This window comes from Alternaria alternata (assembly GCF_001642055.1).
Source record: "Alternaria alternata strain SRC1lrK2f unplaced genomic scaffold CC77scaffold_23, whole genome shotgun sequence".
Classification (NCBI taxonomy): domain Eukaryota; kingdom Fungi; phylum Ascomycota; class Dothideomycetes; order Pleosporales; family Pleosporaceae; genus Alternaria; species Alternaria alternata.
In genome coordinates this window covers 111668-135828 of record NW_017306212.1, presented here as the reverse complement: position 1 = coordinate 135828, position 24161 = coordinate 111668, and the positions used below count along the sequence as shown (strand labels likewise).

Sequence of the window (24161 nt, the reverse complement as noted above, 5' to 3'; positions counted from 1 at the left end):
GGCGCCGCATCACAACGACACGGATCAAGATTACATGACCTACCGAAACCGCAGTATGGACAGTGTGATTTTTGCGATTGAATGAACCAGCTAGAATCGGTAGAGGCCGGTCGATTTTCTCGTCACTTTCCCCGGCACGGGTTGTTCATTGTCCCAGAACTTGAGAGAGCGAATCGGCTTCCATGTCCACTGCGCTTCGTCGTTTAGAGCGCTGTCCAAGACCCAGGTAATGGCAGCAGTAAAGGCGACGACTCCTATGGCGCTGACCCAGTAGACCCAGAAGTCGCTTCGGTTCTGAGGACAGACATAATATATCAGCGTATGTTTCACGGGCCTTTGATGCATACATAACTCACTGGTGCATAGTTGTCTTGCATACTGAATAAACTGCTTGTGTATGCCAGTGGAATGAAGAGTAGGGCAAGGAGGTTGAGTCGTTTGACTCGTTTGGCCTCTTCCAGGTTTTGACGATTGCCAGCAATTGATGCCAGTCCGGTCATGGCTTGCATGAGGTTATCAGCACGTTCTTTTAGAATCTTGAGCCGGAAGTAGACGTATTGAAAGTCTTTCTCGCAATCTTTCCATGTTGACGCCTGCAACCTGGCAGAGCTATTCACCTGACCATCTAAAGGATAGCCAAGACTGAGCATTGCGTCCTCGATATCGTCGCGGTAGTTGCCGCACCGACGTGAGATGGTTTGTAGACTCTTCCATTGGCCTTGCTCTTCGACCCATGCCGTAGTAAGCCGAAGTTCTAACGAGGGTAGCATCGCTTTGATATAGTCAACAAGCTGAAGATAATGCGCAGCAACGATCTTCTTCAGATAGATTGCTGATGTCTCGGGCGTAGCCCACTCCTCTTGTGAAAACAAGTCAGAGTGCTGCTGGTAGTAGTGAAGCATGTCGCGCAGCATCGACTTATGCTGGTGTTGTTCCTTATCCCTAATCTTATCATGAGGTACAGGTGGGATAAAGTCGACATAGCCGTCTTGGAAAGGTGTGTTTTTAAGCTCTTCGCGGACGTTGCTGATCGGGCGCAGTGTGCCGTCGCCGGGAACAACTTCTTTGGGCGCAGGAGAGAGATGAAATAGTTGAGGGTCACACAGGATTACAGCTAAGCGGGTCAGCCAAAAGACATTAGAGCCACAGCTTGGTTTGATCGTCCTCAGAACGAACAGCCGGTTTTCAAAGCGGAGGGGCACCCAGAGAGCCTTCTTACGGTCGACAGTATGAAATCACGTACCATCCCAGCCCCCATTCTTAGTCTCGCGAGACCACCACCCCACTTTGCGTCGCAATATACCTACCGTGCTCTCCTCTTTCAGGCGCGACGCTGTCATGCCAACATGCCGTCTCGTTCGTTCACAGAAGAAATAACGATTCTCAAGTGCCTTGTTGAATTGTCTCAATTCGCAGTATTGGAGATGGAAAGCCTGCTTTGGGTCTAGTAAACTGGGTTGAGGCAATGCATCGCTCACTGGTGTAAAGTCGTTGCTCCAGACGCACGTCCTCTCCTGTCGCTGGAAAAATGTAGGATCCATGAAGAAGTGACCCCCGACAGTTGCGATGTAATCAGGAGCCAGTCCTTCCATAAGGTAGATTCGCCGGCGGTTATGGTCATGCGATGTTGTCTGAAAGTGCTTGCGAAGGTCTTTCTGGCTCTTGAATTCTGTCGTTTGGAAACCAGGTACTCCAGTGTTGGGTGCATCCAAGAGCGCAACAAGCGCTTTGCCGTTCATCAGCGGTCCATTTTCATTGTTTGGATCGGCTTTCTTCAGGCCAGGATTGGAGCCGCTCAGCGCTTCGATGTATTCGCGATACTCGCCTATTGAGAATTAATGACACCTGCAAACGGCACCCTGACAAGAGATGTTCTACCATCGGCGCACAGCCAAGATCCAATCAACGGCCCTTCGTCTTTCGAAATGGCTGGGCTCGGAGTGATAGTCCTTGAGGTCGCAGCAACGGAGGTTTTGTTGGCCGTGGAAGCCTCGGCGAGGGTCGCCATCTGGACTGTATCGACGCCTTCGTTGGCCATTACAATGGCTGTGCGTGATAATTTGATATTAAAGCACAGAAAAACTATTAATTCATCTTCATTTGACAAACTGGCAAACGATGCAGTAGCCCCAGAGTCTCAGGGTGTGTGGTCGTAACTGAGACGGGACGGAGGAAGCGATCATTCGACATTTTCAAAGGGCCGCGGCTCTGCATCGAGGCGGAGCTTTGTCTGCGTCAACTGGGGGCCAGAATCGCGCCACGTCATCCGTGCATTCGAAGAGTTCCGCTTGTGGAGGCGTGCTCAGATGCTGTGTCTGGATCGTAGGCACGTTGAGGCTGTGAAATGCAGCCGGTGAGTTTTGGAAGGCGGGGAAAGCAAGCCTAAGGCATTCTAGTTGGCGCGATGCTCGCAGCTAATTAGTCTTGGCCATCCACGGTCCACAATCTTATTGTGCTAGTGGCAGTGCGACGCACGACGTGAGGAAGCTTCGTAAGGCACCAGCAATGAATATGATAGTCATTTGATGTCAGTGTGCTCAAATTTAGTCCTAGTGGCATACCTCCAGATAGCCCTCACGACAGTGTTTTCTACTTGGCCGGTCTCCTTTCATCACGTTTGTTAGGTAACTGGAGTTCACTCCAACGCAGTGCTTTGGAGAACCATCACGACATGGTAGGGGAAAGGTGTAGAGTAGATTGGTGTGTGATTTCATAAGTCCCTAGCCTTGACCGTCGGCATCCGAGAGTGATTCCTCCCGCCTCTGTAAATGCTTAATACGCCTGGAATGCCCAAATAGATACGCGCCTAACCCAGATATCGTGACATGAATCATACGCTCAGCGCAGCAGGAGCTGTCATCTCCTGTGGAGGAAGGGCCATAGTTGCTTCAGGCTCCACCTCAGGTACCTTGATGCGTTTAGCTTCGGGCTCTTCTTCCTCCCGCTCCTTGCGCTTTTCTGTCTTCTGAGTATCTCCGTCGGACTTCTGGGCTTCCTTGACTCTCGCCCGCTTGGAAGCGCGCGATTCGTTCATGGGTATACCCAGATGCTCGTCAACAGTGTTTGCCTGTTGCAACAAGTCATCCACATTCTCCAAGCCCAGCGCCTTGATGACGTCTGTGTAGCACTTTGACTTGTTCATAGCCGCATATGCCTTTTCCTTCCCAGGTATCATCTGACTGAGCAGATACTTTGTGTTGCCCCAGCGGTTCTCCACTTGTAGTGCAAAACGCATGTATTCGGTGACAACGGTCTTCCACTGCGACCGCCACTCGTGAGGGCCGCCCTCTGCGTCGGGTCGGAAGCAGCTGGGGTTCTTTTCGGCTTCGGTTGCAATCATTGCGCCGTCGACGTTGAACTCCTCTGCGAGCTTGAAGGCTTCGGTGCGCGATGTGACGTCGCCGTTCATGAGGCATGCGACGCCTGCTTCGTGGCATATCTCTCCAATCATCTTGAGTTGATGTCTGATGGCGCGCTCCCTCGGTCGCATGGGTGTCGTTCGGCAGTGTACGGTGAGACCCGTGATGCCGGTGCGCACAAGTCTCTTCACCAGTGCCGCGGTTTCTTCAGGCGTGTCTAGGATTCGGATCTTGACGCTGATGCCGATCTCGAATGGCTTTCCTACTTCTTCAACCAAACTTGTCAAGATGTTACAAAGCAGATCTGGCGTCCTCAGCAGCGCTGCGCCCATACCACCAGATGTGGAGAAGGGCTTGGGGCAGCCGGAGTTAACGTCAATGCCCGCGACATCCGCTGCCACCATCTTGGCTGCCTGCACTGCCAGCTCCGGGCTCGCCGTGCCAATCTGGTATATGAGCTTTCCCTTCTCCAGCTCTGGATGTATGCGGTATATGACGCTCTCGCGGTTCTCGGGATCGAGCGTGGGGTTTTTGATCTTTGAAGTGGGCAGGCGCGAGAACTCCAGCGTCTGCGTGTGTGGATTGAGTCTCTTGGTGGTGCCAATCATGGCGCGGTCGATGGTCTCGGGTCCCCAGACCAGGTCGGCGCCGTACTTGAGTGCGAGGAGGCGTGAGGGCAGCTCACCGGAGCGCACCATGGGCGCAAGCACCACTTTGCCACGGTAGTCGACGCCATTCTTGGGGATGGGGACGCTGGCGGGCTCGTTGGAGGCCATGGTTCGTGTTATCGATCGTGAGAGGGCTCGAAGCATAACATGCCTTGACAGGATGAGGGCCGAAGTTTGATCAGACTGAGTGGGGAAGGGAATGGCAGCGGCCTTTGAAAGTTTAGCGCACGTGCCATGGCTCGTGGGGCTAGCGCGGGGGCGTCTCTGCAGGTACCATTTGATAAATCCATCTCTTATATCCTCTTACTCTTAATCGGAATTTGGCAGGAACTTCGAACCCTGGTATTACGTATCAACCCACCATATCATATGCTTTTGTGGACTAAGTGATGCACCTCATTAAGTTCCTGCGCTTCTTTCTGTCACCCCCATTTTCATCGAAACTTTGCCACGTTGGCAGTTTCCCACTCAAAACCATTGATGACACTACACAAATATCAAATCCTCTTCGTTTGCATTTATATCATCCGATTCTCCGTTCATCAGGCTGTGTACGTATGCGCCTCCTACGAACTCGAAAGCCATCATCTCTGCATTATCTTCGGTAGGTACGCGTCTTTGAACGTGGAGTACGGGTGATCCATTTAATGCAGAGAGCATATCACCTGGCCGCACTCCTGTCGTCGTGAATCCAAGTCGTCCTGCCCTAGTTACGAATAGTTGCTTATAGTGAAGGATGCTCATGAGAACTAAAAAGTCACAGGCGTTCTTGTATCGCTTGTTTTGGCTAGAGGCCTCTTGCCAACGCGATTCCGCCGTGTGCGTCTCCGGATGTTGTAGACTCGTATACGATCTGAGCTGCGTTAGTGATATGCATCCATAATCGTGATCTGGATCACGAGAGATTGTATTACCTCTCAGTTTCGTAAGCAGTGTCGATCTTCCTAAAGCTTCGGCCTATGGCTCGGAAGTCATCATACCAATCCTGCATGACCGCTTCATCCTGCACAGATGCGTTGTTGCCGATCAATGTACGCCAGTACGTATCGAGGGTAATGTCACGATTGAGACCTACACAATCTTCTTGTCTCGTCTCGAAACTCAGACTATGCATTACGGCATGAGCCAATTTCTCCTCCCATTTCGCCACAGCCATCAGTATCTCGTTCTGTCTAGCTGAAGACCCACCCAGATAAGATCCACCATCCATGGGTATCGGTTCAAATACAGTAACAACCTCGTCCAAGATTCTACCTCGGAGTACTAACTGCCCAATTTTCAGGCCGCCTCGTGGTTTGTTGTTCCACCTAGTGGCAGCTTGATAAGAAGGTACTCTAAATTCCAAGTCGGCTCCTGAATGTATCGTCTTACTGATAGCGTGAAGGTCCGGGACCCAAGATGGAAGACCCTCACATTTCTCAGGTCCGAAGGCCAGACTGAGCCATCTCCACCATTCGATTCCGTTTTGAGTTGGGTACTCCGTGAGTACGTAAGCGCTGAAGCGCGTGAACAGATCTTGATAGGAAGTATAAACTATTTCGGTATCAAGAGAAGTGCCCAGCAAGTCGTCCTGATCCACCAAGCCCAACAGTCCAAAGATACGATCCTCGGGCCAAGTACATTCTTGTGTCTCTGCTACAAGAGACGCAACATTCATCAAAATGGATGCAGGACTAACACCAAGAAGCTCCGCGTCATTCCAATACAATTGCGCCCACGACCGAGCGTAGAATGTCGTTGATGAGCATTGCTCGTTCATCAGGATATATTTTTCTGTGTTAGCCATCGCCTCCTTCATGTCTGACCATTGCAACTCGACATCTCCACTGATAAAGCTGATCTCTCGAGCCAACGCCGCTTCTTGCACGACCCAAAGTCTTCGGAACCAATCGTTCATCATGAGGTGGCAGATCGTTGATCTTAGTGGAGGATGAATGCTGTCAAGATCTAGTATCCGATTTTCCTTGGCAAGCTTCACAACGAGCAAATCCATGGCCTCCGAGATACGCTCTGGATGCTCAGAAATGCCAAGCCACACCCATACCTTCGCTGCGTGTCGATAAATGCGGTTCATTTCCCGGATTTGGATCATCTTTTCTTGGTGGTGCGCTTGGTTGATGCAGATAGCATCGATCCAAATTGGCAGTACAGGTCGAGCATTCCCTCGCTCAGCAAGGCAAGAAAGTGCAGAACGTAGATTGCGGTGCACATACGAGATGCGCCCATTTAAGGTGATTGGGAATAAGTCGGCTCGTGATCCCCAAACATAAGATAGTGCATCATATGCAAGGTCTGGTTGCTCAAGGCTGACAGTCTGTAGGCTCCAGCTTTGGTCATCTTTGGATAACGAAGATGTGGGCGTAAGTAAACGGATATGGCCGGGGGGTAATTGGTCGTAGATAAATTGTGGCAGTTCGGTCATTGCGAATACAAAGGGAACAAGTTATGGCATTGGATACTAGATTTGCGAGGTGCGGGGTGCAGTGGTCTCATCTTGGGAAGAATAGCACAGTCAAGAGCATGCTAGCCTCGATCAAGATTAGGCTTTACACCAGCGATATTCACGTGGCAACACCAGCTTGAATTCGTTCTGCGGCCTCAAATAGATAGAGAAAATTCCTTAGTGTACACGCTTCCAAGTCACTCGAGTTCTGCAATTAGCCCTCGTAAGAGCTCACATACTGGAAAGGAAGGCGCACTCGATCTTATTGACTTTCTGCTCGTGAGCATGGAAAGTCAAAGACAATTCAGCAGCCTTGACTGGTTGCACATTCACTCCGACTAGGACTGCATATCATAGAGTAAAAACTTGTTTCATTTGATGTTCCTCTCGCCTCTACAGTTTTGCCTTGACAGCTTCTGGGTCCGCCACCTGCACCATGATTTTGCCTGTAGTCGTTAGTGATTTCACTCCCCAGTTGTGACCAGACATGCTTACCAGTGTTCTTTCCCTCGAACAATCCAACTAGTGCATCCTCCGCTTTGGTGATACCTCCCTTGATGACTGTCTCCTTCCGCTTGAGCTTGCCTTCTGAGAGCCATTGAGCAAGTTGTTTCCTTGCTTCCGCGTACTTGTCTGCGAAGTCGAAAACGATGAACCCTTGCATACGAATACGCATGGAGATGATCATCATGTAGTTCTGCATGGGAGGTCAGTAACATATTCGGCATGTCAAGCATTGACAGGTAAAGTACCTTTGGACCCTGAGGCTTCTTCTTGTTATACTCTGAAATGGCACCGCACATGACGAACCGCGCGAAAGGCTTGGCTCGTGAGAGAGCGAGGTCGAGAATCTCTCCACCTACGTTGTCGAAGTAGACGTCGATCAGGTCTTTGGTGGCATCTCTGAACTTCTTCGCGAATTGGGGGTCTTTGTAGTTCAGTGCCTCGTCGAAGCCAAGCTCCTCCTTCAGCCACGACACCTTGCTGTCCTCGCCAGCAAGACCCAAAACCTTTGCGCCCTTCAACTTTGCGATTTGACCAACGACAGTTCCAGTAGCGCCAGCTGCGCCGCTGACAACCACAAAGTCTCCCTTTTTGATTTGACCAATCTCAAGGATACCGAAGTAGGCAGTGAGACCAGTCATACCCAACACGCCCAGCGCGTCAGTTGGCACAGCACCTTCTGGCAGATCCAGTGATTCGACATGTTTCTCGTTAAGTACGGAGTATTCAGACCACCCGCACATACCAGTCGCATATGTGCCAACCGGGAACTTCTTGCTCTTGCTTGCGACAATGAGGCCAATTCCACTACCGCGCATCACTGCGCCAATCTCCACAGGAGGAATGTAAGAACGCGTCGGGTTCAGCCAGCCGCGCATCGCTGGGTCAAGTGATAGGTAAAGTGTCTGGAAGAGGACCTCACCATCTTTGAGGGACGACGCCGATGGGATTTCTTGCTGTTTTGGTGTGAAGGTCTTGCCGGCGACAACAGCGTCCTGTGGCCGTTCGGCAAGATGGATTGATGTGTAAGTGGGCATGATGGTAACTCCTCTGGTTTTGACAATGAGATGGGAATAGATCTATAAAGAGAATCCAGTGGGTTTGCGTAGTAGTGACCTTGAGTAGGGTACTGAGAGCGATCGTTCTTTCGGTGGAAGATTGACAGCTGAAGAGATTGGGAGTGAAGCCATGGCTCGCTCGTGTTATTGTAGTTCGTGTCCGCACAGATCCCCCATAGGTGTTCTGCGGAGAAGATACCGAGGTTCGGACGGTCGTTTCCCGATTAGGATGCTCACGTGATACAAGGGCTGAACATAGCGCTGTCAATGGCACAAGAAGGCAAATGGTTACTGATCATTAGTATGCGCTTGTCGCTTTGCATTCCAAGGTCGCTGTCTCAGGCTTTGTATCGTCTTTCACCATATCTGGTGTTCCAGGTTAGGATATCGCTACAGTGCTAACGCCCTAACTCGTAGCTTATGCAGTGTTCTTGATGTCACAGAGATGGTAGTTCACGTGGACTAACAGTTTGTCTGCAAATATTGCTGCTATACATCTTGCCATATCTCATGCTTGCAAGTTTGGGAGCAACACCACCAACAGAGAGGGGTTGCTCACTAATCGTGTCATTGCCTGCAAACCTTCATACGTGCTATTTGCACACATGATTTGATGCAACAGATGTCCGCATCATCTTGAGATGATGCAACGAGGCGGCGTTGAAAGATCACCTTCGAAAATAGCTCATTGCAACCTACCATGAGTGATCAAGACCAAAACTGGTAAGTCGGCGCACAGACTTGATTTGACGTGACGAACCTCCGGAGAACCCTTTGTTTGAAAGATTTAGAAGAGCTACGAATCAGAACATAGTTTCATGGTTCGACAATGCAGAATGCTGCCCATGCAAGACTGGGACGCAGCTGTGAAAATGGTTCACAGAGAAGCGAGCCGTACTGCCAAGCCACTAAGGTCGCATGACTAAGCGGATCTCGAGCTCAGCATCATCGCGAACCCTAGCGACATCAACGACCGCCAGCAACCTCACAATGCAGTCACTACGTAGAACAGCAGTGGCTGCTGCCAGGACGAGCCGAACCTCGCTTCCGCGCCAATCGCGCCGCTTCGCCCACGATGAACACGCCCACGGGCACCCGAGCCCAGCCGTCGACGAGCCCATGGGTGTATGTCAACCACTCTCTACCCCTCCCGAATGGTCCCAGACCTCCCCCACGATATCGCAATACTTCAGAAAGCATATGGCTAACCTAATTGGCATGTAGTACGGCTTCTATATGACAATTGGTGTCATCCCCGCGGGAATGGCTGTCTATTTTATGTCGCGAACGGACGGCGAAAATAACGAGCCGTACTTCACCCGCATGATCGCCAATGCTACGGCCGGCCTACACGAGAAGTGGACTTCGCAGAACGACCACCACGTGCGTATGATCGAGCAGGCGGGTGAGGACAGGGTGCTGTTCTTGAACACACGGCCGCAGGAATATGTCGATATGAAGTTCCCTGAGTACGTAATTTTCAGAATGTGGCATACTAGGCTATAAGAGAAGAAGGCTCAAGCCGAGATCAAGGCGAAGCGATGCAGATGGAGGAGGCGTTAATACGAACAACCGAGGCTAACAAGCACAGGATCATGAACGTTGGATCGCCCTACAACGTCCCCGCCGGAAGCCAAGTCCAGATGGACAAGGTTATTGAGAAGTACAAGAAGCTTGCAAACGAGGATAACGAGCGTAAGCTGGAGAAGTTGAGGAACAACCAGATCTCTTCTGAGCAGCCATTCGAGGGCAAGACCCGTGTCAAGAAGGCGCCCGACATGTTCTAGATAGAACGAGAGCTGGCTTGTTAGATGTAGATACACAAGGAATGATATCCGTTTCATTTGTAGCTGTCGCCGCTTTGTTGTGGTACCTACGTGATGATGTTCAGATTTGCTACTGACGTGTGACTCCAGGTGCTTCTCCGGGCTGTTCTGCCGAAGCAACGCACTTAGCGTAGGTTGCCAGAGAACATGTGATCCTTCTGCGTGTGTGTATACAGACAAACCATGAAGGACTGGCAGAAGTCCGGTTCATGATAGAAGTCCAAAGACTTTGCTTTCGTATATACACCCAAATCACCCCTGCTATAGCCTACTGGGAACTCAATACAGCAGTACGTTGACTAGATGACTGAGATTGCAATTGCCAAGTCCGTGTTGTTTATCCAGTACCTGCCTTTCACGCCGGCTGCACTCTTTGGGATTCCAGAAGAGTGCTCGTCTAGTCGTTGTTCTAGTCCGGTACACTTACTTTCACTGTGACGCCGTTAGTCCCGATATGGCCTTGGAGCTACGTGAGCTACCATGGCAAAGGGCCTCCGTAGTACAGCCGCGGCGTCTACTGCATATAGCATTCGTGTTATTGATATCATGGAACTGAGAAGCTGCAAAGAACAAATACTTAGCCACGACTCACGATGCAGCAATGTTCTGGAAGCGGTGAGTTTAGCCACGTCGGTGATGTCGTGTGGGGTATATTACCCCCGATATCACCATGGCGGAATAGAGAGACATTTCGAGTACGGTCGGTGTTAAGATCGTGAGTGAGTGATTAGCAGTGGCAAGAGGCGTTCACGACTAGATCAAAGATCAAAGCGTCGAGTCATGGGGCATCGAGGGGTCTCCTAGGATACTCACAAACTTAGCAGAGGTTCCCGCATAAACGCGTAAAGGTGAACGAGCCTAGGCGTATTGCGGTGTTTCGTGGTAGTGGAAACGCACACGTCACGTCCCATAAGGCTGTTGCCAGGGTTTCAGCCCCACTTGACAGCGGGTACCTGAGCGGGGATCATCGTTGATTGGCGAACGGCTACACCAGCATAACCAGTTCACGATGAATCTTCCTGGGGTGAAGTGAAGGGGATGTTTGCAGGCACTTCAAATGGTTAGGCTGGTTTTCACTCTGAAATGGACTTCTTTTGAGCGGGCTGCTCCCATTGCTGGTCGAACAATCACCGCCAGCCATCTCTCGCCCGTTAACTTGGTCGCCTGTCTGACACACTAACCAGCAAAGAACAAGAAAACAGCTGCTAGGCCCATGAAGATCCTTTACTTGCAAGAAGAGCCGATCTGTAAGGTATGAGTCCCTCCAGCTACGTTGTTAGTCATACGCTCCCGTCGACCAGCCTGCTGTTCTGTCGTTGCTTTTGGTGGGCGTTTGCTATACACTGCAGCATTGGTCCTCGACTGTCGACTTGCAGAAAACAAAGCCTGACTCATTTACAGATGTCGTCTCCCATCGAAGTGCGCACTCGAAGCATGCCGCTGCTTCCCTTTCGCAGAAGGAAGGTAGTCCCGGTTACTGCGGTTCTAGGTAAGGTTTAGCGCCCGGGTGGACCCCTGGTGCTCCCAAACACGGCGCATCACCCATCATCCTGATTGACGGCGCTGCATAAACATCTTTCCCACCTGCGCCGCACATTGCCATTGTCTGCACTCCCGCATGCATCTTTCTGAAACGTTGTTGCTCAACGTTCGATGCTAACCCCAAACACAAAGACACGGCACCATTGCTCCCCGAACTCTACTTCACCGCCCGCAAGAGGAATGACATGAACGGGTCAGCTTGGACCACCGACGACACTTCTCGCACTGCGAACGCCGCACCAGCACGCACGACCTCGACCACCACTACCATGCCCTCGTACACAACGCCCCGCAACGTCTCAGGCCCGCTAGCCGTCGACAAGGCGCCCATGAGCCCCGATGAGAACAGCTCGTGGAACCGCCCCAACCACTACAGCACCCCCAACTCCAAGACGTCGCAATACATTGATAAGATCACACAAGAGAATGACCGCCTGCGACGAGAACTCAGGGCAGAGAAGCTCGCCCGGGAAGATGAAGCCAAGCGTGTGTCGGCTGCACAAACCAAGGCCGAAGATTCCCGCGCCGAGTATCAGCATCTCCAAGTGCTCGCCGACACCAATGCGAGGGCGATAGAACGGAAAGACCGGAAGCTGGAAGAGCTGAAGGCCACATTGGACGCTGAGATACAAAGACGGAAGTCAGCAGAGCAGCGAGCCGAGGAAGCGCTCAGGATGCTGGGCGACACACGATCAGAGACCCAACGACAACTCTCACAAGCATACGAGATGAGGGGCATGGCAGACACGAACCTCGAGACTGCACGAGACGGCTTCAAGCGCATCACCGACGGCTACGAGAAGAAGGTGCGCCAGATCAACGACGAGCTCAACGAGCTCCGGAGGAAACGCATCGAAGACGCCGATAAGATCAAGCGACAAGCCATCATCAGCGATCAGCTACAACACGAATCGTCACGATCGACGCGAACGGAAGCCAAACTGACTAACATGATGGAGATATACAAGAAGGAGCACCGGAAAGAGATGGAAGGCCTCATACAGGAAGCCGAGAGGCTGCGACGCGCACTACCAGAGAAGGAGCGAGAAGCGCAGAAGCTTGTCGACTCGTTGAAGGAGACCCGCGACAAGATGCGATGGGTCATAACTCAACATGAACGACAAAATGGGGGGAAATAAACGCGTCGTCGCCATACTCCACACACTATCCAACAGCCCGGTAAATAGGGCAACGAGCGAGACGCAGTATAGAGACGGGCCAGCCGCTGCACTAAGCACGACCTGGCCTCTGCGCTCCCGCACCACACGACTATAATGACCAAGCTTTGTTTCCTGGGTTAATTGACAATCTGTAACATATCTGGATATGGCGTTGGAGTTAGGCATACATCACCACATAGGATGGGGTGAACAGGCGCTTACTGGATATCATGGTCAGGCCCGGCATTGCACGCGCAGGTCATTGTTTAGCTGTTCTCTGAGCAAAGGGCGTCTCACCGCTGGATATCTACCTCCCTAAATCCATTCGTGTATTTGTTCGTCGCACGATCCTGTTCAAATCGATTGCTCTTCATCGTTTCTCAATATACAAACCACAAAATGATTCTTCAGGCAGACGGCAACGCATCTCATCAGCTCCCACCATTGCCCTGAGCGCTGTTAGCTCTTGCACGCTCTTTCCCGGACCCTGAGACGCCAAGCAAGACCTCGCCCTTCCACTTCTAGCTTTGTTTACTCCCACCAGCATCATCATGACCTGGACGGTTTTCAAAACGTCCACTCTCATTGTGTAGAACAGTAGATTGTATACATTGCTGTCTCAACAGTCGACAATCTACGCTTCACGTATTGAACTCTCACCTCAGACAGCTTCATGGCATTCGGTAAGACCAATCACGATCGTTTCACATTCTTGCTGATTATTAGGCTGGCACATATTTATTAAGCTCGAATCTAGTGTCCATAACAGCACCAGCTTGCAAGCCACCATCGGATATGAATACAAACTCGCCAATCCAAGTACAAGTACAACGTTGCCAGACCAACACTCGAAAATGCAGACTAACAACCCCCAAGCGCAATATGCGGAAGTCACTCTATGCGGGCCATACCGACCGCTGAAAGCAAGCAAAATCTCAAGTCTGGAAGCGACCTTCGTCCTAGCAAGCAATCAGTAACAGTGTGGGCTTGAGCGACATACATCCTCACCGTGGGGAGTCCTCATCAGTTGACGGGGGTACCGCACTGCGCGCAGCACTTTCCTGGAACCACCCAGACAGTGTCTCCACGCTCGAGACAGGCAGGGCAGCGACGACCAGGTACCTGTAACAATCAGCCGATGCTCCAACTCAGATGCTACTCCGAACTTACCGGCATGGTGGTGATACCTTCGGCGTCGCTCATACAAGGAATGGCGAATCTGTCAATGGGCGCGTGCAGCCACATAACGCTTCGTGGCAGGTGGCGGTGTTGCAACTGAGTCTTAGATGACATGTTTGGAGCGAACGAGGACGAAGTGTCGAAAGAAGAAAGCAAACAGGAATAGGCTGAAAGATCCAACGAGTGTAGTGAAGAGCACTAAAGAAACGGGCTGGAAAGCGTGATGCATTTCCACGTAGGCCCTACACGCGTCTTTATAGCTCCAATGCTTCCCGGGCGGCTTCGGTACACCAAGTTCCATATCACTAGCGCAACTCTTGTGTCTTGCGGCACGCTTGTAACGCCCGCATCAGTCTGCAATCTTCCGAAACGGAGGAGACGACTCGCTCTCGCGCGTTCTCTCTGCACAATGTGCATGGGTCGTTGTGCATCGTCACCGATAGCTGATCAGGAATGCTTGCGCCATGCAGTCCCATTTTACTGGGGACATACGGGCAGATACATGTCGACCATTGTCTTGGAGACGCTAGCCTTCCAGATCACCTGCCGAAACCCAAACGGCGTTAGAGCAGGGAGGCCGTTGTATACACTGGAACCACAAAAGACACAAGCGTAGAATGACCCCAGTATACAATTACCTCAACACCAAGTTCTGCTGCATCTTCTTGATGACATTGACAAACAGGCAGCTTCTGCACCAAGCAACACCGAATAGGACAAAGGAGCAGAGCTTCCGTCTAACTCAGTCTAATCTGAACATGGTACTTTTTCGTTATTGCGCAGAAACACGATTGTACAACTTGACCCTTGGCGTACATCCGTATCGAACTCGACCTTTCACGTCTGAAATGCGGCATTGGTAATCTCGATGAGCCTCGTCGTTTTTTCATTTTGTCACATTCGGCGCTAAAGAAGCCACGACTCTTCGAGCCCTGCAACATGCAGCCGCAAGCAAACAGACGCGCTTTCCCCACCTTCCTACACGATCCAGGCTTTCGTTGCTTTTGCGGCCTTGCGTGATCCAAATCATCCTGCGACGCATTCGATGAGCCACCGTCCGTTTGCATTGCGATCGTTGCCTCGCTTGTCAGACCAGAGGTATCGATAGCCGTCCTTCCGTGATACGGTTGTTTTCAACCGTCGTGCATGATCAGTATAAACCTCATTCGCTCAGTCTGTGACAAGCTGCAACATCGCGTCTGTGATAACTACTGATTATACTTATTACCTCAAAGTCTCAAACCCCGGTCTCCTGTTCGCCGCATAAGGATGCACCTCGCGTCCTGCATAGGGCTGACTGTCTACAATTACGAATCATGCTTGCCGATAATTCGGTCATCATCTCACACCTCTTGATGCCAAATTTATCCCGTCAGACATCTCTGCGTCATTTCTCCGGTTAGCAGACGAAATGAACTAGTCCTGGAGCGTTGCAACCCCTGATATCCAGGTCTCGGTAAAATACTGGTTGTATGGTCTCCATCAGCCTCAACTTAACAGACCTATCACATATTCGTTTCGCGTTTGTTGTGAACGAGAATCTTCCGACTCAGCAACGATAGGTCGGAAAGACTGCACCCTCCGACAGCATGGTTCTCGACCTAACAGCCGGCGGGATGCTTTCGTTCGTGAGATCAAGCGGTTCAAGTGACACAACGAGTGGTCGTAGCCATATGGAAGTGGAAATCCTCTCCCCCAATCTTTTCCACTTGCGCAGCAGTTGGTGCCGGTCATGTTTACTGAAGAGCTCCGTGTCTATCTCAGACGCGATGTCTTGTCGCACGTGGAATTGTAAGCATAGTCAACTAAGCCACTACTACGAGATACAAGCCTTGCAATTCCGAAGCTACCATGACTCTCTCTTAGTACAAGCACTGGAGATTTGGGCCGCTACATTGTAACTGGTGAAACGAAGCCGTCGACACAACCAGCCTAGTGTTATCATTTACTAGGCTGGGCTAGAGGGCCGTTCCGTTCACCAACCCAGTCGAAAACCGCAAAGTGACTATATCACTGTCACCCTTCTCTTGGTGAGCAAGCCGACAAGCGGTTTCCGTTGCTTGCCGCCATGACGGCCGTGCTCGTTGAGACTACCCTAGATTGACCAAAGCACAGATACCGATAACGTTTTCCCGCTTGGTAAGCGCCGTTACCTCATAGATGAGCGATCTAGTCCTGAGGATGCGCTACGATCATCGAAATATGCTCATAATGTCAAGGGGTCACCGTCCAAATCTCGAAGTCAGTGGACCAACCACATCGCTTGCTATGAGCTGTCAGTCGCCTCACGAAGGCGCTAGCTATGCACATCATATTTCGTGCTTTGGTCCCCACTCTCGACCTGGCGCACGCACGGCACACGCTACACCAGTGGACTCTGAAGCCTTTCTAGCAATAATCAAGCCTTCGCATCACCCGCTCGGAGTGGCCTGCTTCTATCTAGCCCGTCGTTCTATATGAATGAACGCCCAGAGAGGTCAGTCGACAGACTACACATGACAGAGACAAACTACCGTCCTCGGAGCCTCTGATCGCATGTGTTCTCGCCGTCGATTGTCTCGTAAGGCAATACACGTTTCAAGAAGAGCGCCGTACGATTAGAGCAATGACCTTGCGGAGAAAAAATAGCAACTTTGTTCAGGCGCTTCATGCAAGACAAGATTGAGATCTCATTCCGACGCCACGCGACGATCGCTGCAAGATCTCTGTTACACGACATTGCGCAAGCCACGTACAACGAACGCATTGAATTGCTTTCTCCATTCCACTAAAACAACGTATCCGCGTCTACCCGTGCTGCAGGTCCGCAACACTCAATTCAGATCTGACTACATAGTAACACGCGGCCGCTTTACAATAATGCCTTTGCGTTACAATCGTGAGAAATGGACATCGCACCAGTACCACGGTAGCCTCTTGAATGGCTTTCACTTGACCGTTTCGGGTCCGACACAAGTCTACAAGAGGCAACCCGTAGTATCATAAAATACCGAGCTTGCGGATGAAGCGGCGCACTACATTCCTTTTGGCTGACAGTCGGAAGACGACTCCCGACCAGGCAACTTGCACAGTAACCATCAGGAGCCGCATGCGGTTGGAAAGGCGGTCGGCGTTGATTATCAGCCTTGCCCGCCTTGCAGAGTCGCGCAACATATCTTCGCCTGTTTTTGCCCGAATAGACGTGTACGAGGCGCCTCGGCTGCCGTCTCAACGGACGTCCCGTCGTACAGGTAACGGCTGTCTCTCAGACGATGCTGCCGAGTAAGACGACGTGATGTCAGCATTCATTGTGTTTAGTGTTGTACCTGCCACCGCAGAACAGTCCTAGTCTTATCTCCAGCTGGTAATTCTCGCCGTCTTCACCGCTTGGTTCATAGATGGACGACTGATCGACCACTTCAAATGTGTGAACCGACGATCTGGCACGACGATGTGAATCTTTGTAAAATGTTTGAGTTGCAGCGCTATATGACTTGTAGTAAAAAGCAACGGCACATACAATATAAGCAATCTTTGTAGTATCCATGTTCACTTGTCCGGAAACAGGCGTCATGATTGATCTAACCATCACTGTTACAACGAAGCAAGTCTCCCGCGTAGACCACCACGCTGCCGATGTCTCTCATCTCTCAACTGGTGGTAAAGACGCTGATGACGATGTAGACTCTCATGATCAAATTGTTTCCCACGCTGAACCCTCGCACCTCTCGGAAACAACTAGCAGTGCATTAGCATGGAGTCGCACCAAGAAGTGCACCGGCTCCAAGGAAAGAGACAACAACAGTAGCGGTCAGGAATAACGAATAGTTTTTCAAGCCGTACTGACCGTCTTCTTGATGCGGACCAACAGCACACCCTTGGTGATGACACCATTTGAGTCGTATAAATGCAGCATGCGTAAACCCGTCTGCAGGCGGTCGAGACGGAAGCATGCCCAAGCCGCTAGATCGTCGCTAATCCTTTCGTCATCCATAACTTTGAACCTGGGAGAAGCATGTCAGCATGGCTCAACACCAAATAGCTAACAACCGGAGTCTACAAAAATACAAGCAGTGCTGTCAACAAAACAACAAAGCAATGACGCTGCAGTGATGCGAACGGGAATATCGGCGATCCGCAAGCCTGGTGATCCCGGTCGTGGCCCTGATCGTAGCTGCGTGCCACGACCGCTCACTCGAAATCTCCGTTTCGAAAGCTGTGGAACTAGCGAACCTCGCGTATGCAGAAAAATGATGCAGACTCATCCAGATAGGGTTGAAATACCAGCATTCGACCACCTTTCTCGGTAGACCAGTAAGGGCATCCGTGCATGCGAGAATGGTACTTGCGGCTCCCACGGCGACCTGCATGTACTTGACACGTAGCGAAAAAAAAAAAGATGGGACTTACCTGACAAATGTCAATTCTTCTGTAACGCCGGGTACACCAGCGAACTTGACAACTTCACCGCCAAAGTCGGGATCCGTGGTCCTGGTTGTCTTCGTCTTTTGCTTGTACTCGCCCTTCTGGCTTCTTCCATTTCCGGGCACGGGTTCAGCGTTGCGCTCCTCGTGCGACTCAACATGCAATTCAACCTTGACGTAAGGCTTGAGGTCCTTCGGGTCGTCTTCCTCAGGGGGCAAAGGGATGTCTTGTCCTGCGAGGAACTCAATGCTCAAATCGAGGTCGTGATGGGGTATCGCAGTCTTCTGTGTCGCTTCTTGGCTCGTGCTACGATAGCCTTCAGGCTTGAGAACCCAGCCACCTGTACCCGCGAACATGGCTTCGTTTTGCATCATTCCGCCGTCCCAGCGCTGCCAGTTTAGTGCTACTATCTGAACTCCAGCACGCCAGAAGACGGAAGGGTTCAAGTTGGACGAAGTCAGTCGCAAGCCCTTGGGGTAAGCGCGCATGAAGAAGTGCTTATTGTGTTCAAAGAGTCGTACAGGATCGGACTCGTGAACTTCCATCAAGGTTCCTTCAGATAAAGAGAAGACATGAGTAGGTATCTTGGCCTCTGGAGCGTCGAGAGTCTTGTATGAATAACCCCCCAAGTAAACACCCAATCGCGATAGCGCTTCAATGATCTTAGGTTTCGGCGCGGGGGGTTTCTTTTCTCCATCTGGGCCAACCTCGGATGACTCAGAAGTGCCAGAATCAGCGCTTGTGGTGTGCTTTAGTGGTGGTGCTGACGCTGGTGCGGCTAGCGTTGTAGGCTGAGGCTCGGCTGCGACTGGCTTCATGTGCCCACGTTTGACCTTGACCAGAATCTTATTTTCCAGCTCCTTCAAGGTCGGTAGATGAGCTTCATCTAGACCCTGGGCGGGATCTAGAGGTAGCTCAAGTAGCATGCCTTTCCAGTACTCGTTCATAATCTCTACCATAATCTCCTGCTGTTCTGGGCCAGTGTGTACTTCGAGACTGACTATCAGTGGCAGGTTTGATGCAGCAAATGCGTAATCCCTGATGGTGGCACATACAGCGCGGAAAGTCATATCCTTGGTCAAAGTGTAGCCGTGAAGTACCCTAGGTTCGGCCCTTGACGTGTATGAAGCAGAATGCCAGGGCTTGATCTTGTTATCTTCCTCCTGAGGCGGCTGGGATGTTTGTTCTTCTTTCTCCTCGTCGCCCTTCCTGCCAAACTTCAACCCTAGCCTTTTGCGGATGCTAAGCCCCGACTTGGATTTCTTCTTCTCTTTCCTTGCGTCATCCGATCCTGGGTTTCCCATGGCAGCTTCCTCGTCTGAACTGGAATCTGAAAGTTCATCTCCATCCCAGACATCAACCTCGACGCAACGGCATCCTCGCATCAAGACGTTCTTGTAGGCATCGACGCTGGAGTCACTCGACAGCTGGTTGCCGGTGAGGTATGTGTTGTGACTTGAAGAGATGAAATAGTTGGAGATTGGATACGACTCGTCTACAGGCTGTGCAGGTTTCAAGACACTTGCCGAGCCTGACATGAAGTAGTTGGCGAAGTGTGAGAAGGAGCCGTCGGCCAGAAGCTCAGCGTTCTGTCCTGAGCATTGCTGCTCCTCCGTCAGCCACTTCAATTGTCCTTCTTTTGTCGTCAAGTCGTATCGCTTCGTGATTTCGTCGTAGACTGCCTTGATGTATTGCGTAAGGAGCGGTGATAAGGCATCGACCTTGCGGGCTGTGGTAGAGGCCGATGCCGTACCACCACCGGCCTGAAGCTCTGGGTTAACGGCCTTGGGGGTGCCCAGCTTATTGTCTTTGGTGGGCGTCATGTTGCAGCGCGAAGATGTCAGAAGAGGCGGTGGTAGGTTTATAGGCGGCAGGAGAGTCTAAAGTGGCAGTGTGCCTGGATAATGGCTGAGCGCAGGCAGCTCAGCTCGCTGATGGGTGTTAGTGCTTCCTTGTGCAATTGGACGAGGATATGCGCAAGCAACCAACGTACTTGTAATCTAAAGTAGGCAGCTGTATGTGCAGCTTACTGTTGGACTACAGGCCAAGTGTGGAGTGGCAGCGGGATCTAGTTGTAGAGGTATGAGGAGGTGCGGCCCGCGACGTTGAAGCGGGCGCAATAGCCTCATGGTCAGCTCGTGCCTGCCTTGGCCTGCCGCACTGGCGTTTGATCATCCAATTGGTGGGGCGCTGACACGCAACACTCGACGTTTGCTGCACGCGCAACGTGAAAGAAAGGCGGGCTGCCCTGTTTGTGGTGCTGGGAGAATAGGGTCTAGGCTTGACATGTGCCGTTCCAGCCTTGCCAAGGCCGCCGACGTCACTCAGGGTCCAGCATCCTAAGATGCCATCGATGTATTGGAGACAAACATTTTCGACGCAAATCGCTAGGTGCACATTCACCATGGTAAAGTCACGAAAAGAAGCAGAAAGCCAAGTCCGTTCCTGGGGATTCGGTCACGTATTTACGTGGACTGATAGCCCGTAAGTCCATCACATTCCCACCACTGTGAATGCAGCCTGACTTTGTTGCAGCAACGCGCACTACTCGCCACACAAGCACAGCGGCAAGACCACACACCTCGTCCTCAATGGCTCCATAACATATACATATCCCGACGATCCTGATGCGAAAAAGGAAACAATAGGCCCTGGCGCAAGATGGGACGTAGATGCGAACAAGGTACACGAAGTATGGGTGGGAGACGAGGGATGTACATATGTCATTGGAGAATGAACAGACTCCACTCAGCCCAAGAAGCCATTCTGTCCCAGGTACTTGATCGCATCGAGTGCCAGTTGATCTGCCTTGACCAGCTCTTGCTCTACCATGCGCTCGTACAGTCCCGGTAGCTTCTCCTCTTCCTTTGGAGGATGCTGATATCTACATTTGCTAATATATGGGCATCTCCCGTTCCGCTTCCAATTCGTACACACACTCATACTCTTCGTTTCAGCTTTCTTCGGCGCTCGCGCAGGAGGTGGGACCTTGATGGGTGGCGGAGCAACCTTGGACGATGTGGTTTCGGGTGCTTCGTCGCTGTCGCCTGATTCCGACTCGGATTCGTCCTCTTCGGAACTCGATACCACAGATGACTCTGACAATACCGAACTCTCTGCCTCAGACTCCGTCTCGCTTTCGTACCCTAGGCCTAAATCTACTACGTTTGGCGTAGACTGCTTCTTCGTCATGCTCTCGTGAAGCTTCTTCCGCAACGCTGCAAGTTCTTCCTGCCTACGATTGTCGGCCTCCTTTTTTACCCTATCATCCTTCTTCACCCTGCCGTCCTGTCGATTCTCGCGAGGCTTCGTCTCCGGGTTCGGGCCGTCGTTCTTGTGCTCTCTGGGTGGCTTGCCACTTACTCTACGCAAGAAGTCAAGCTCGGCTGCTCGTTTCCTTGCAGCCTCTTCTGCCTTCTCCATGGCTCTCTGTTCCGTGGGAAAGTTCTTTCTTCGGTCTTTGATCCATGCCGCGACCTCTGCCCCTGTCTGTATGCTGATTGTCTCTCCGTTGTGCTCAAACGCGAACCCTCCACCCTTGAGCTTTTCCGTATATGCGGCTTCTTCGTCAACGTCCTCCTCATCGCTACTCTCATCCGGGACCTGCTGGTGTGACAGTCCTAAATTGACCTTGCGCTTCTTGTTGTCCGGTCGTACTACGGGTGGTGGAGGGAGAGAGAAGCCGAAGCTAGGGACCTGTGGGGGTACCGCAGCCTTAGCCCTCGGTGGCTTCGAACTTGGCTGCGGTCCGTTCGACTGGGATTTTGGGTTGTTGTTCCGATCGTTCAACTTTCTCTTCTGACCGGCGTGTTGCTGAGGCGAATACCGCGGGCTTGATTGGGTCTGCTGAGACGGTGAGGACTGGGGAAAGGAGGAGCTGCCCGTGCTCGTCATATGGTTTGCATATGCGGCCATTGACTGTACGCCGCCCGGTGTAGACATGTATGACATGACCTGAGCGAGGGCATTAGGGTCATACTGTTGCGCGCCGCCAGCGAAGGTAGAATTGTTGTTGCCATTTGCAGAAGCACTGTCTGACGGCGCATTCGTCTGGTACTGCCCGTTGCCAGCATTATGCCCTCCTCGATGATTTGCGCCGCCCCTGTTGTTCTGATAGCCGCCTCTTTGACCGCCTCTGCCACGCGCATCTCCCCGTCCGCGGTTCTGTCCATGGCCGCCTCTGGCGTTTCCACCCATGCTGTTGAAGCCACCTCCTCGATGCTGATTTCCACCTCTCCCGCGACCTCTATCACCACCTCCTCGGGCATGGCTACCTCGTTGACTCGCGGATGGCTGCTCGCTGGATGTAGCCTTCGGCGGCGGTGGAGGAGGTGGAGGGAACCGGAACGACATTGTGTTGTTCGTGTATTTGCGTATCGTGTGATTCGAAGGCTCAAAGTATTACAATTATTAATTACCAGAGAACGTACATGATGTGGTATAAGTCGCGAAAAAGGCAGTCGAGAGAGATGCGACGCGCCTCGGGGGTCCGCAGACCAAAAAGTTCCTTATCGATATTACTAGCGCGGCGCTAGCCGTCACTCAGAGGAGTCTCGCGACTGACTCTACTGTTTATATCCACCATGTCTAGGTAGCGGCCGACCCTTTACTTTTACATCCATGAAGCCTCCGAAACTGCGATCATGTTCATACTTGTAAGTCTCTGCCCGACCCGGGGTCTGATACGTCCTCTTTGCGCTTTCGCGCCGCTTGACAGAAAATTTGAGCAGCAAGAAAAGATGAGAGCATTGGACGCGACTACGCGTATACCGAGTCGTTGATGATCGCGTTGTGTCATAGTGTGGACTCGCTACTAATCGCACTGTAGACCACGATTCAAGACTTGATACAGATCAAGCCGCAAGACTTTGAGAAGCCTAGCGCACAAGCCATCAAAGATGTAGTCAACGACAAATACAGCAATAGGATAGTTCCCGGCATTGGTCTTTGCCTCTGTATGTGGGACCTCGTTTCAGCGACCGAGGGCTTGATCGGTCACGGGACAGGTCTTGTTAATGTGAACAGTAAGTCCAATTTGACCCATCAGGTAATCTGTTCTCACACCCAACTCAGTCGAATTCCGCATGACCGTCTTCCGTCCTTTCCGCGGCGAAATTCTTTATGGACGGATAAAGTCTTCCAACGAAGAAGGCATCATCATTGACCTGGAATTCACGTCAGAAGTCTTTGTCCCCTATCAAAACCTACCAGAAAACTCGTCCTTCTCCAAAGCTGAGATGGTCTGGATCTGGAACTCTGAAGGCACTGAATTGTTCTTCGACAAGGGCGAGCCAGTTCTATTCAGGGTAGAGCATGAGGAATGGTATGATCAGAGGCCGACTATTGTCGAAAAGGATGAGAAGGGTGAGATCATTGAAGAGAGACCGACAGCTTGGAAGATCATTGTGAGTTAATCCGAGTCATGAAATTCTTGGGCGTGTCTAATACCCTTGACAGGGCTCGATGGGCCAACCTGGTCTCGGGCCAACACTCTGGTGGGCCGAAGGTGGAGAAGAGGAAGAGGGCGAAGAAGGTGATGTTGAGATGGAGGGCGCCGAGGAATGATGCCTTCCAGCCAGACATCGAATGCTGCATTTTAAGGCTGAAATCATAGCTGCCTCAAAAATGCAGTCTGATTTTGGATTACCGAGCTTCCACATCCGAAGCATGGTTACCAACATTCATAGGAAGGCTCCACACTCAACAACCATCTATTGCAGAACCAAGGTCAACTTTCGGTGGCCTCTTTTGATACATTCCGTAAGACTCCTGAAATCGACTTTGCTAAGAGGCTGGATCGGTGACATCATCACCTCGCTTAGCGCCTTTGCGTCTTCACCAGGGCATCCGCCGCATCAGCGTGTGCATCTATCTTAGCAATCCATCAACATCTTGCAACAATATAACATTCTGTGCCACCCATCTCCATGCCAATGTTTCGGGAAATATAAGAGTGGGGTTGCGGTGACAGTTTAACACATTTCAGGCAGGTGCTATCGATCTCGACCCAATCGGACC

General features: G+C 51.5%; 10 protein-coding genes across 10 annotated transcripts; 3 read left to right on the top strand and 7 right to left on the bottom strand.

The window, feature by feature from the left end:
* Positions 1-90: 90 nt before the first annotated feature.
* CC77DRAFT_945145 (hypothetical protein) lies at positions 91-2008 on the bottom strand (the record flags this gene model as incomplete). Its single annotated transcript, XM_018535007.1, has 4 exons — positions 91-294; positions 357-1114; positions 1244-1825; positions 1879-2008. 4 exons carry the CDS (start codon positions 2006-2008, stop codon positions 91-93), a joined length of 1674 nt encoding a protein of 557 aa, XP_018381343.1.
* Positions 2009-2552: 544 nt separating this feature from the next.
* CC77DRAFT_1024355 (FMN-linked oxidoreductase) lies at positions 2553-4286 on the bottom strand. Its single transcript, XM_018525853.1, has one exon. It carries the CDS (start codon positions 4133-4135, stop codon positions 2831-2833), a length of 1305 nt encoding a protein of 434 aa, XP_018381342.1. The 5' UTR covers positions 4136-4286; the 3' UTR covers positions 2553-2830.
* Positions 4287-4330: 44 nt separating this feature from the next.
* Positions 4331-6501, bottom strand: CC77DRAFT_1053622 (hypothetical protein). The gene is made up of 2 exons (XM_018527756.1): positions 4942-6501; positions 4331-4880 (listed from the first exon to the last, which is right to left on the bottom strand). Exons 1-2 carry the CDS (start codon positions 6447-6449, stop codon positions 4514-4516), a joined length of 1875 nt encoding a protein of 624 aa, XP_018381341.1. The 5' UTR covers positions 6450-6501; the 3' UTR covers positions 4331-4513.
* A 279-nt stretch (positions 6502-6780) lies between these two features.
* On the bottom strand, positions 6781-8203 carry CC77DRAFT_1098598 (NAD(P)-binding protein). Its single transcript, XM_018529959.1, has 3 exons — positions 7223-8203; positions 6966-7167; positions 6781-6916 (listed from the first exon to the last, which is right to left on the bottom strand). Exons 1-3 carry the CDS (start codon positions 8009-8011, stop codon positions 6864-6866), a joined length of 1044 nt encoding a protein of 347 aa, XP_018381340.1. The 5' UTR covers positions 8012-8203; the 3' UTR covers positions 6781-6863.
* An 819-nt stretch (positions 8204-9022) lies between these two features.
* On the top strand, positions 9023-12539 carry CC77DRAFT_945079 (hypothetical protein; the record flags this gene model as incomplete). Its single annotated transcript, XM_018535003.1, has 5 exons — positions 9023-9157; positions 9257-9501; positions 9624-9812; positions 11244-11347; positions 11533-12539. The coding sequence occupies 5 exons, from the start codon at positions 9023-9025 to the stop codon at positions 12537-12539; spliced, it is 1680 nt and encodes a 559-aa protein (XP_018381339.1).
* A 689-nt stretch (positions 12540-13228) lies between these two features.
* CC77DRAFT_1098595 (hypothetical protein) lies at positions 13229-14177 on the bottom strand. The gene is made up of 4 exons (XM_018529958.1): positions 13731-14177; positions 13569-13682; positions 13285-13519; positions 13229-13241 (listed from the first exon to the last, which is right to left on the bottom strand). Exons 1-2 carry the CDS (start codon positions 13851-13853, stop codon positions 13584-13586), a joined length of 222 nt encoding a protein of 73 aa, XP_018381338.1. The 5' UTR covers positions 13854-14177; the 3' UTR covers positions 13229-13241; positions 13285-13519; positions 13569-13583.
* Positions 14178-17328: 3151 nt separating this feature from the next.
* CC77DRAFT_1024348 (PLC-like phosphodiesterase) lies at positions 17329-20199 on the bottom strand. The gene is made up of 3 exons (XM_018525852.1): positions 20137-20199; positions 18129-20074; positions 17329-17722 (listed from the first exon to the last, which is right to left on the bottom strand). The coding sequence occupies exons 2-3, from the start codon at positions 19964-19966 to the stop codon at positions 17551-17553; spliced, it is 2010 nt and encodes a 669-aa protein (XP_018381337.1). The 5' UTR covers positions 19967-20074; positions 20137-20199; the 3' UTR covers positions 17329-17550.
* A 348-nt stretch (positions 20200-20547) lies between these two features.
* Positions 20548-20880, top strand: CC77DRAFT_945301 (hypothetical protein; the record flags this gene model as incomplete). The annotated part of the gene is made up of 2 exons (XM_018535015.1): positions 20548-20627; positions 20679-20880. The coding sequence occupies 2 exons, from the start codon at positions 20548-20550 to the stop codon at positions 20878-20880; spliced, it is 282 nt and encodes a 93-aa protein (XP_018381336.1).
* CC77DRAFT_1024347 (hypothetical protein) lies at positions 20680-22599 on the bottom strand. Its single transcript, XM_018525851.1, has one exon. The coding sequence runs from the start codon at positions 22494-22496 to the stop codon at positions 20892-20894; it is 1605 nt and encodes a 534-aa protein (XP_018381335.1). The 5' UTR covers positions 22497-22599; the 3' UTR covers positions 20680-20891.
* Positions 22600-22619: 20 nt separating this feature from the next.
* On the top strand, positions 22620-23982 carry CC77DRAFT_406716 (hypothetical protein). The gene is made up of 4 exons (XM_018531585.1): positions 22620-22798; positions 22972-23167; positions 23217-23548; positions 23601-23982. Exons 1-4 carry the CDS (start codon positions 22787-22789, stop codon positions 23706-23708), a joined length of 648 nt encoding a protein of 215 aa, XP_018381334.1. The 5' UTR covers positions 22620-22786; the 3' UTR covers positions 23709-23982.
* The last annotated feature ends 179 nt before the right edge of the window (positions 23983-24161 follow it).

Excerpts from the sequence above, each read along its gene's own strand:
- CC77DRAFT_1024355 (XM_018525853.1), bottom strand. The coding sequence starts at position 4,135 with ATGGCCTCCAACGAGCCCGCCAGCGTCCCCATCCCCAAGAATGGCGTC.
- CC77DRAFT_1053622 (XM_018527756.1), bottom strand. The coding sequence starts at position 6,449 with ATGACCGAACTGCCACAATTTATCTACGACCAATTACCCCCCGGCCAT. Across the intron at positions 4,881-4,941 it reads ACTGCTTACGAAACTGAGAG|ATCGTATACGAGTCTACAAC; the intron begins GTAATACAATCT and ends AACGCAGCTCAG.
- CC77DRAFT_1098598 (XM_018529959.1), bottom strand. The coding sequence starts at position 8,011 with ATGCCCACTTACACATCAATCCATCTTGCCGAACGGCCACAGGACGCT. Across the intron at positions 7,168-7,222 it reads AGAAGCCTCAGGGTCCAAAG|AACTACATGATGATCATCTC; the intron begins GTACTTTACCTG and ends CCTCCCATGCAG. Across the intron at positions 6,917-6,965 it reads GTTCGAGGGAAAGAACACTG|GCAAAATCATGGTGCAGGTG; the intron begins GTAAGCATGTCT and ends TAACGACTACAG.
- CC77DRAFT_1098595 (XM_018529958.1), bottom strand. The coding sequence starts at position 13,853 with ATGTCATCTAAGACTCAGTTGCAACACCGCCACCTGCCACGAAGCGTT. Across the intron at positions 13,683-13,730 it reads AAGGTATCACCACCATGCCG|GTACCTGGTCGTCGCTGCCC; the intron begins GTAAGTTCGGAG and ends TGATTGTTACAG.
- CC77DRAFT_1024348 (XM_018525852.1), bottom strand. The coding sequence starts at position 19,966 with ATGACGCCCACCAAAGACAATAAGCTGGGCACCCCCAAGGCCGTTAAC. Across the intron at positions 17,723-18,128 it reads GAAGAATTGACATTTGTCAG|GTTCAAAGTTATGGATGACG; the intron begins GTAAGTCCCATC and ends TGCTTCTCCCAG.
- CC77DRAFT_1024347 (XM_018525851.1), bottom strand. The coding sequence starts at position 22,496 with ATGTCGTTCCGGTTCCCTCCACCTCCTCCACCGCCGCCGAAGGCTACA.
- CC77DRAFT_406716 (XM_018531585.1), top strand. Across the intron at positions 23,168-23,216 it reads AGGTCTTGTTAATGTGAACA|TCGAATTCCGCATGACCGTC; the intron begins GTAAGTCCAATT and ends CACCCAACTCAG. Across the intron at positions 23,549-23,600 it reads CGACAGCTTGGAAGATCATT|GGCTCGATGGGCCAACCTGG; the intron begins GTGAGTTAATCC and ends TACCCTTGACAG.